This window comes from Vitis riparia, chromosome 3, assembly GCF_004353265.1.
Source record: "Vitis riparia cultivar Riparia Gloire de Montpellier isolate 1030 chromosome 3, EGFV_Vit.rip_1.0, whole genome shotgun sequence".
Lineage (NCBI taxonomy): Eukaryota > Viridiplantae > Streptophyta > Magnoliopsida > Vitales > Vitaceae > Vitis > Vitis riparia.
In genome coordinates, this window is record NC_048433.1 from 7,612,261 (window position 1) to 7,623,567 (window position 11,307).

General features: G+C 34.6%; 1 protein-coding gene across 1 annotated transcript; it reads left to right on the plus strand.

The window, feature by feature from the left end:
• Positions 1 to 4: 4 nt before the first annotated feature.
• Positions 5 to 8,610, plus strand: LOC117911666 (CTP synthase-like; the record flags this gene model as incomplete). The annotated part of the gene is made up of 19 exons (XM_034826070.1): positions 5 to 58; positions 179 to 229; positions 335 to 452; positions 535 to 591; positions 680 to 744; positions 879 to 962; positions 1,059 to 1,109; positions 1,208 to 1,270; positions 1,363 to 1,409; positions 1,574 to 1,643; positions 1,734 to 1,796; positions 2,741 to 2,830; positions 2,922 to 2,960; positions 3,085 to 3,312; positions 3,412 to 3,497; positions 4,114 to 4,162; positions 4,451 to 4,531; positions 4,682 to 4,775; positions 7,874 to 8,610. Coding segments are annotated over 19 exons (1,587 nt in total), but the record flags the coding sequence as incomplete, so codon positions are not given.
• Positions 8,611 to 11,307: the final 2,697 nt, after the last annotated feature.

The window sequence follows — 11,307 nt, forward strand, 5'->3', positions numbered from 1 at the left end:
ATTCTTAGATATCAAGTTGACTCGTGACAATAACATAACAACTGGAAAGATTTATCAGGCAAATTATTGAATTACACATCTCCTTGCTGTGCTTTGCGTGTCATTTTCCGAAAGGATTCTGTCACTCTTGTACTCTCCATTGTCATTAATTTTCTTTTTGTTGGTTGATGTTTAACAGTCGGTCATCGATAAGGAGAGAAGAGGTGATTATCTTGGAAAAACTGTTCAGGTTTGTTCAGATGTTGAAATGGACTATATTTTCTTGCTCAGAGCTTTCTGTACTATGATATTAATTTATGGTCCCTGAAGTTTTCCTACCTTCTCTTTTTTGCAGGTTGTTCCACACATTACAGATGCCATTCAAGAGTGGATTGAGCGTGTAGCAATTGTACCGGTGGATGGGAAAGAGGGTCCAGCTGATGTCTGTGTCATAGAATTGGGTGGAACTATCGGTAGGTTAGCATCCTTGGTATGCAATAGCTTGAGCTATTTCCCCATTTTTAATAAGTTGAAAGATAACTTTTATTTATGCAGGGGACATAGAATCTATGCCTTTTATCGAGGCACTTGGCCAATTCTCATACCGTGTTGGTAAGGTTACTGTGAATTGCACCTCTTGCTTTCAGTGGTGTAGAAATGAGCCAAATAAGCCTTCTTAACCAACTCTTCCTTTGTTTAGGCCCTGGCAATTTCTGCTTGATTCATGTCAGTCTTGTGCCTGTTCTCAATGTTGTCGGTGAACAGGTATATTTGCACCATTTTCCCTTGATTCAAATTTCTAGAAACTGTAAATTTAGTTTTGCAATCTGTTTATGCATACATGAGTTACTGTTTCTAATGAGTTTTTTTTTTTTTTAATTCCAATTTTTATTTCTTAGAAAACAAAGCCTACCCAGCATAGTGTTCGTGGACTTAGAGGGCTGGGGTTGACGCCAAATATTTTAGCTTGCCGCAGTACAAAGGTCCTTGCTTTCTCTTCCTTCCTACCACTTTTCCTTTAATTTTCTGTAACATTGTGGTGTCAAGTTTCTAAATTTATTTTTATTTGTCTTTGACAGGCACTAGATGAAAATGTTAAGGCCAAACTCTCTCAATTTTGTCATGTGCCGGTACCATAATCAAGATGCTGATCTTTGTATTGGTTTTTTCCAAATAGTTTGTTACTAGTTTTTCGGCGAGATAACTGAATTAAATCACTTATTTTCAGGCAGAAAACATCATAACTCTCTATGATGTTCCAAACATTTGGCACATCCCTTTGCTACTAAGAGTAAGTAGTTCTTTAGTCCTTCAAAACTGTGTTCAGTTGTACTTCTCCTGTCTATAAAATACATTGAACCTTTTCTTTTCCTTGTCAATTAGGATCAGAAGGCACATGAAGCAATCTTGAAAAGATTGAACCTTATAGGGTTTGTCTTCTAACTCACTTTTCATTTTCTGCACCATATATTTTGCTCTATGTTTGCTGCTTGATCTCTTGTTCATAGAATTTGGCTCAATTGGCAATGTTTTTGTATTGCAATCATGGGTGATATGTTTTTCAGTGTTCTGTTAACATTTCAATTATCTGCAGTGTTGCTAGGGAGCCTGATCTTAAGGAATGGACCATCAGGACAGAAGTTTGTGACATGTTGCATAATCCTGTGAGTTTCAAACATATCTAATTTATGAACTGAAGTCCCATTACCTTTTGTTGCCAAGTATCATGATTTTGAATGTCATGTACGTTACAGGTCAGGATTGCCATGGTTGGAAAATATACTGGCCTTTCAGATGCTTATCTCTCTGTCTTGAAGGTGTGTTATTTTGTTACCTGAAAATGATTGAGTTCAGTTTATCTTTTCTGATTGACTTTTTATCCTCCAATAAGTCATTGCTGTGGTTTCTTATTGTGATCAAGAGGAAAAAGCATGCCTATACCCCTCCAAAAGAAAACAAAACAAACCGCACATCTTATAAAGAAAACCAAAATAATCTACAACTTGAGAACTGACATTTCAAGGGGGTAAAAGGTTCCCTACAAAGTATACTAAGTGTGTACCCCCTTGCTTGGCATAAAAGTGACTACCAATCAAATCATATATTGGTTTCTATGAAGATGTATGGGCTTTTATTTTATTACTATAGTTGGCTCAACTACTGGACCTTGGAACTGATCCACTTCCTTCCAGATTGTTCATATAGCTAGTTTCTGTGGAATTTGAATTTTATGGTCCCCTGCAGTTTTTCACAGAGTCATGTTCCTGTAGGTACAAAAGAAACAAGGGAAAGAAGTTTACCTATATATAAAAAAAAATAAATAAAATAAAAAAAAAAAAGAAAAAAAAGAAAAATTGCCTTGGGGTTTTGGCTTCTAGTTATATGGAATTTGCATTACTCTGTATGGATATATGTTGGATCCCTCAACTAGCCACATATGGCATATACTTAAACTGGTGTAATTGGTGCTCTACTTTATTTTTTCAAGTCTCTATTCTTAATAGTACACTGGTACCTTTTTGGTAGATATTTCTCCTGTTTGAGCCTTTGTGGCAGTGGGTGTTTTGTTCTTGTATGCCTCGAGTCACTCTTTTGGCATCTCTTTTTAATACAAATTTGCTTCTTTACTTATCAAAAATATGCACCTTGTAACTTTTAATATGTAATCCATGTATTTAACACATATATTATGTACTTCTTGTTTCAGTTTTGATACATTAATAGTGTGGTCAATGAGTTCTATTTCATTTTCTATTTACAGGCTCTTTTGCATGCTTCTGTTGCTTGTCATCGGAAACTTATTGTAGAGTGGATTGCCGCCGATGATCTTGAAGATGTAACTGCAAAAGAGGTTAGTACTGTTTTTAATTTTCTGCACTGCAGATTTTTTGTTTATTATTATCTTATCTATTAAGCTTTCAACTGCTATTTACACATTGCAGGCCCCTGATGCTCATAAAGCTGCATGGGATCTTTTGAAGGTGACCATATTTTAGGGATAGGCTTCCTTCAATTGGCCTTTTGAATTTATGTTCTGGAGGTTTTGTTTTCGCTTATTTTAGGTTTATCTTCTCCATTGATCCTCTGAACAGCTTTTTAATGCAGGGCGCTGATGGTATTCTAGTTCCAGGAGGCTTTGGTGATCGAGGAGTGCAGGGGAAAATTCTTGCAGCGAAGTATGCTCGAGAAAAATATGTTCCATTTCTTGGTATTTGTCTGGGAATGCAAATTGCTGTCATTGAGTTTGCACGGTCTGTTCTTGGCTTGCAAGATGCCAACAGCACAGAGTTTGATCCAAAAACAAAGAATCCCTGTGTTATATTTATGCCAGAGGTATGCAAATCTACACAAGTTTTGACCAAGTTGTCCTTAAATTTCTTTATCTAATTTTCTTTGTTCACAGTCGTTAAGCTATTTTCTTCCACTTAATAGGGCTCAAAAACTCACATGGGAGGAACAATGCGTCTGGGATCAAGGAGGACATACTTTGAGTTTGCTGACTGTAAATCTGCAAAGTTGTAAGACCTGATGACAACCTCAGCATGCATAAGCTATTGCATGTTTGTGTCTGTATGCGTTTTGTGCATGTGTCTGTCTGTTGTAGTAAATTTGACTTGTGCAATAGGTATTTTTCCTTTTTATTTTTACTCTTATTCTTTTAGGCTTTATTTACATCACAGGAAGAATGAACAAAAAGAAAATGCTGAAAATGAAAAAACTCTACTAAGGATGAGGATGCATGAGTGCTTAATATGCATGTATAACTGTGGGAGTGTGCATTAAAATTATCTTGTATGGCTTTATTCTTTGTAAATTTCCTTTTCTATTTTATGCACTGTTGGGATCTAGAGAATAAAAGAAAAGCAAGGGAAAGGGAAAGGCTTGAAAATGACTGAAATACTGATTTCTTTCTGGAGCAACTCTTACTATTTTCCTTATTCTCGTTCTCTTTGGGATCCAGAAGGATCCTCTGGAAATGCAACAATGTTGGATTGATATGCTTCCTACTTAATTGCAACATCCATTACTGAATTCATAATCACATCCTTAAGAAGACGCAGTGCTTTGATGGTTCCTCATCAAGCAATTATTTGGTCCTGGCTGACCTGCCTATATTATTGAACTTGTCTTTAGGTATGGTGGTGTGAGCTTTGTTGATGAGCGACATCGGCATAGATACGAGGTAAGTGGTGTATGTAGTCAACATACAAGTGTGCATGTATTTATTCATTCAGAAGATACTGTTTCCTTTGGTATTTAGTTGGGTGGTCCAGTTGGGAGCAAGACATTGGCAGACAAATACATTCCTTTCTTATCTTTTGCCTATTTGGCTCCCTTTCTATACTTTTTGTGTATTTTGGTGTGCCTTTTTTTTCTGTTTATGTGCTCTTAATAATATTCTTGTTTGCCTATGGAAAAAGAAAATTGTTTAATAGAATGATTATTGGAAGGAACTATTTATGTCACGCAGGTCAATCCCAATATGACATCACAACTTGAAGATGCTGGTCTGTCATTTGTAGGCAAAGATGAAACTGGTCACCGCATGGAGGTAATTGTTACATGAAGCATGACTAATCAAACTGTACCTTGCAGAAACAATAGATATGGGGATAACAGCAATACACCATTTTTTTCCTTCTATAAGATATATGGTTTCTGTGACCTCTCAGTGATTTATTGGTGTATACTTTTATGACAGATTGTTGAACTGCCTGATCATCCATACTTCGTTGGTGTTCAGTTCCATCCTGAATTCAAGTCGAGGCCAGGAAAACCTTCCGCACTTTTCTTAGGTATTTTCCTTTTCTGTTGGTGAATCCCTTTTGACTTTATGGTCTATTAATTTAGCCCACCCATAATTGCCTTGTAATCATGAAATAGTTTCTCTGTTGCCCTTTCTCTCTCTCTCTCTCTCTTTTTTTCTTCTTCTGAATACCCAAGTTTTGTAAATAAAAAAAAAAGGAGAATTGTTGATAGGTTTTATTTAGTTGAGTTTGCAACAGGATAACCCATTACCAAACTATTGGATATATTATGCTTGTGACTATTGATGTGAGAATGAGTCAAGAGAAACAATGGGAATGGGGGCTCTTGATTTTGCTAGATATAGATTCATTTTTTATCAGTTCATCAAGGATCAATGAGCAAATAATAATAATAATAATAATAATAATAATAATAATAATATTACTACTATAGTTCCTAGTTTCAAAAAATTTAGACCTTAGGTCTTCTGTTGACATTTGTCTTATAGGGTTAGTGGCAAGTATGTATCTGGGGCTGTTTTCATTCTGAACATGTTGGTAATTTAGGTCTTCTTTCTGTTATTGTTGTTCGTGCCTCTGTGTGTGTGTTTGTGTGTTCCTTCAGAGTTTGTTTTATGGGTGTGATCACTACATTTGAGGGTAAAAATGGTGATTTTTTTTGAGGATTCAGATGTGTAGCCTACTAAAAGGCTGTTCCTTGTGGAAGCTTGCTCTGTATAGATTGCTGTTGACTGAGGAATGGTGTGTTCTCGCTGTTCCTATTTTTCTTTTTCTTTTTTATTTTTATTTTTATTTTTATGGAAGGATACTCAACAGTAGGTAGTGACTCTAGCTTAGTGATTCCCACTTTGTTGAAATACTTCAAAAAGAATCCTATAGTTATTGTTTTAGGATTTATGGGACAAGTAGTATAAGTGCTGACTCCTATCAGCATGTGTTGAATTTAATGGAATAGGTTCCATTTTCACATTTTAGAAAGGAATTTCCCCTCTACTTTTTTTTTTTTTTTTTTGTTGGTATTTCGTTTTTGTTTTCTCTAGTTCTTGCATCTAACTTGTTATTGGTGCTTTGTGATCCATTCTTGGAGAATTGTATATATTTCTCTATGATAAAGCAAAAAAAAAAAAAAAAAAAAAGACTTTGGTAGTGTTTGGTAACTGTTTTCGAAAATGATTCTAAAAAATGGTTTCTTTAAGAACGGTTTTTGAAAATTGTTTTATGATGTTTTGTAGAAGAAATGTTTGTTTGGGAACCTGAGATGTTTTTAACCTATTTTCTATGTTTTTAAAATAAATTTTATATGTAATGTTTTATTTTTAATCATTCTTCATATTTGTATAATTATTTTTTAAAACAATCATAAGAAAACAAGTGAAAACAACTAAAAGATATTATCCGAATACATCTTGTTTTCTGTTTTTATCTTCTAGTTGCCAATTTTTTTGTTCTAGACAACAAAAAATTGTTTTCGAAAATAGTTACCAAACAGGCCCTTTGCCTCCCTACCACTTTTACTATTGTTGTTCAGTTGCCCTTGTAATATTTGACTGATAGGATTTTTTGGTCACCCAATAAAGGGGAAATTTTCTATTTTTTTTTTAAAATTTTTTAATTTATAATTTTTATGATAAACTCAATAACCATTGCTCACTGCTGATATCAGCACTTCATTGACTACAGCATTGTAGAGGTATTGTAGGGCAATGCAATTGGTATTTGGAGAGATTTTTTAATCAAGAAACAAGTGATTTGTTAATGAATTAATAAACCATAGAAGGGTGAGATATCCTTCAATGTGCCAACAAAAAGGAAAAGTACAAGCTCATAATTCTCCAACAGTTATGTATTTTGGAGGATCTGGAACAAGTTATACAGTAACATTGTACTCACAGGATGTTCTTATCCTCATGTTCTGTTTTTGCGTTCTTGATGCAGTATAGTGAACTACAGGTGTTTGTCACATTTTCTTTGTTAGTTTGGTACATTTTGTTGTTTCTTTTGATGGAGACCAGAAATATTATTTATAAAAAATGGAGGCCTATAAGGAAGGATGAGAGATTCTTTTTAATAAAAAAGAAATAACTGAAACAAAGAACACAAAAGGAATCCTAAAAGAGTGACTCTACAACAAAAACAAAATGATTGCCACCCTGTAGGTGCTTTTTTTTTTTTTTTTTAAATATTTTATGGAGAACAGAAATATTATTAGAGAAAAATGAGGAATACAAGAGAGGATGGGAGATCTTAGTAGAAAGAAATGAACAAGTGATACAGATAGGAGTACAACAAAAGCCTAAAAATGTGTTTCCCAACAGCAAAAACAAATTACCTGCTCCTGCAGAGCCGTGCACACTCCTGATTAGGGCTTTGGGCAATGTTTTGGTTCTGCTTTTATAGCTCTGGCTTGTGTTGAGTGTATTTTATCAAACAATGTGAGATTTTTATTAAGAAGAGGGAGAGTGAGGCTCCTAGGTTTTGGTTCTGCTTTTATAATTCTGACTTGTGCTGAGTGTATTTTATCAAACAGTGAGGCTTTTTTCTGTTCTCTTTGGCAAGTAGTTGGTCGCTTGAACATGGCTTGGTGTGGCTGATGTGAGAAAGTCTCCATACATTCTCTTTTGATTCTTTGGGTGCTCATGATGCTTACAAGCAGTCTTATTTATAGATTGGTAGCAATCATGGAAAAACTTGGCATGATGAGGTTGATTGTCATTCATAAGAGACTTGTTAATGAAGAAATGTCTTTGCATGTGAGGCTAACTGAATGGTTAGTGATATTTTCACTAAGGCATTAAGTAGAAAATGCTGGAGAAGATTTACAGGGGAAAAATGGGAATGAAACTGTTTTTTTGTTAATTTGTTAATTATGGATTTATCTTCTCTTGCTTTTGAAAATATTTGTGCATTGGTTATGCATGGCTAAATATTCTGTTGTAGAACTTCATTTTGTAGTTGAATTTGCAAATGCATCTCTGTGGTTACTGTGTTCTGTGTTTGCTGACTTGCAACTGATTTTGTCATTGGAAACACTAGGGAGCTCCTTGGATGATTTTCTATTTTGAATTGTGTGCGCGCATCTGTTTGGCTGAAGATTTCATCTTGATGTAACTTCATTCTTGTTACAGGCCTTATAGCAGCAGCATGTGGCCAGTTGGAGGCGGTTCTACAACACTATGACCATGTAAGCTCGGTGGTGCCAAAAAAGATTGTCATGAGTAATGGACAATCAATGATCAAAGGCCATCAAAATGGAAATGCCACCAAGCTTTCCAATGGATTGGTAAATGGTGTGTATAGCAATGGGAATGGTGTGCACTTTTAGGAAAATTGATGATTTCTGGATTGCATTGTGTTGGTCGTGTGGTTCTTTTGGAGGATTTCGGCAGTTTTCTGGATCCGTCTGTACAGCCATTGAGTATGGGTAGATGTTTTAGCTTGAAGGACTTGCTTTTGAGGTGGAGCTGGATTTTGAGTCTTGGATGACACAGCTACTTGTATTGTCACTGCATCAAAACAAAACAGAACAGGCTGAGGGTGTAATGCATTCCCTTGTAGTACTGAGATGTCCTCTTTTGTTTCGGACAGCCACAGTTGACAATAGGAAAGGGAACGGATTAACTAGTTGGTGTTAAGATCTAACGTTCTACCCTCAGCTGTATACTAATTGGTATTGTCTTGCATGAAAGGCTATGACATGATGCATGTTTTAAGTATACAAACTCAACTTCTATTTAAATGTTCTTTCTTTCGGGGATTTCCCTTTTTCTTTGGTTTAGAAACTGGGCACTCGACTTACTGTTATTAACTGATTTGGGTGTTGAATTGTGTTGACGACTATCAGATACAATCCTATTTCAATTCAGCTAATCTTCTAAAATTGTCATTTTAGAAGATAATTGTTAGATGGCGATGTGGAAACCAAGGGATGAAAAAAAGAAATCTAATATAGATATATTGCCATTTTTTTTTTTTTAATTTTCTATTTGTTTACAATTGGCAAGGGTCAAGTGCCTTTCTTGTACCATGAGCAAGTCTACTACAGTTCGTCCTCTACCATACGATATTTTCAAAACCGAATCAATGGGAAAAGTTACTACTGTTAATGGTGGATGGTTGAATTGGATATCATAAATATATGATTTATGTATCATTAAAATTAAAGTACCTTGTCTGTCGAGTATTTTTACAAAATTTGTGTAAAAATCTGTGTAGTATTTATAACCTCTAAAAGTCTTCATATATATAAATATAGGATGTTATATCTTCATTTAATTAATTTAACTTAACAATCATCCAAACATTAATAAGTAATAACAATTAAACTATTAAAGTTGTAAATATATCATCTGTAATACAATTGTCCACTACATCTCTTAAATAGTTATTTAAAAGATAATATGTCAATATTTAAAGCAATTCATAAAAAATTCTCCATATCAATTAATATAAAATATCATGGTTTCATTCATCTTGAAGATTGAAATGTAAGATTCTATAAAGGAGTATATAGGTTACCAAAGTTCTACAATGATTCCTCTTATATCCTGAAGAGATTGAAGTTTGACTTACTATTTGAATTGTCAATTTTTATAAGAGTGCAATTGGTAATGATTTTAAGAAGTGTATTTAGTTTTTTTTTAACACTTGAAATTTTTTATCTTTCAAGTATTAAAGACGCTAGAAACGCTTCCTAAAATCACTATCAAACACATTCTAAGAATGTATTTGATAGTGATTATTGGAAGTGCTTTTAACATTTTTAATACTTGAAGGATGAAAATTTCCAAATGTTACAGATGTTAGAAACACTCTCTAGAATCACTGCCAAACAAACTCTAAATTTGGTGTATAACATCTCTCATTCATCTAGTTATTAGTTTCAAATTAAAAATAAAGGAAAAAATAGTAGCAAGTTTAAAAAAAGAAATAATCTAAAAATAACATTTCACACTAATTAATTAACTTGTACAAGACTGAAGTATATAATGTGAAGAATAAGCAAGCTCTTTCTTAAAACCATCCATGTGATCATGTAACAGGTTTAGTTCTCCCGTCACTTTATGTTTGGTTTTTCTAGTTTCCTAATCAACAACATCCATAACACATCCAATAACCTCTAGCTTGTTACAAAAGTTTTCCTCATCATGTTGAAAATATGGGTTCAATTAATAACTTGTGACATGAATGTTGTTACTTTATGTGTGGATTTTCTAGTTTCCTAATCAATAACATCCATCATGCTTCCAATCACCTCTAGCTTGTTACAAAAGTTTTCGTCATCATATTGAAAATAGGGGGAATTGTGTTTTGGGCCCAGTTTAGCCCAAAAATTAACAAATGGTCCATATATCTAACAAAATTAATAGGAAGGTTATGAGATATTAACTGACCAATATGCCCTTCATTAGTTCCAAGTCAGCTGGTTGTAAATTAAAGTGGTTAAACTTGAAATGCCATGTCATGCTGACTGAAAAATCTCAAATAAATGGCAAAAAGGGTCACCACCCTTACCCCTTTCTCTCTCTCCGTAAACACCATGGTCAAAGACGAAGCCAACTATGAATGTCCCCCAATCGTGCAGCCGAGGATTGTGAGCAACTTAGAAAAGCCTTCGCATGTATGTGATCATCATCATTCCCAAATCGCAATGAGGGTGGGTGTGATTAAATTTTTTGAGATTTTGATTTCATGTTGGTTCCTTTGATGATGTGGTGGATGTTTGTTTACAAGGTTTGAGGAAAGACATCCGTTTTGATCTGGTGTTAGGGTGTTCTTAAAAAATTTTGAACTTAATAACAACATGTTTTAGGGTGCAGGGTGGGGTATAAATGAGGCTTTGATCATATGCATCTTGCCTCATATGAATGAAGCACAAGAAAAGTAAATGAAAGAAACTTCCAGTTAATCCGTCGGAAAAGATCTCCTAAAAATTGGCATTTCAGTTGTTTGAAAATTCCTCACTTTATAATCTGGTTGTTGGGTTTATATTCTAGAGAATAAATGGGTATGGTACAGAAGGTGAGCTGTGGGGACTAGTTAGTGCACTTATAATGAATAGGAAACTAAATTGAGTTTCATTTTCGCCTTTTTCACTGAGCCATGACATTGGGAAGTGGTTAACCGGCCCATATGCACTCGTTAAGTTGTACCTAGGTCAATTTCCTGCAACTGTACAAAGCATTTACACTAAGTGTACAAGGCCAATGTACTAAATGTACAAGGGTGTACAAGGGCGTGTATCTTAAGGGTTTTCAAGTGATTTTGAAGAACTTACTCATTTACTTTTTCTAATTGTCGGGGACATTCCTCACACATATTGCTTGAATGGTGCCTCATTGCACGCATTTTATGTGATGGCTACCATGTTAATTCATTCTATTAGCTCCCCTACTAATGATGCATATGAAGCGAAACGAGGCTTAACTTTTTCATCCTTTTCCCTTATCCATGAGAGTGGAAGCATTGTTTTCCCACCCATATGCACTTGTTTGGTCGTTCCTATTATGGATTTGTCCAACTGTACAAGGCATTTACACTAAGTGTACAAGGCCAATGTGCT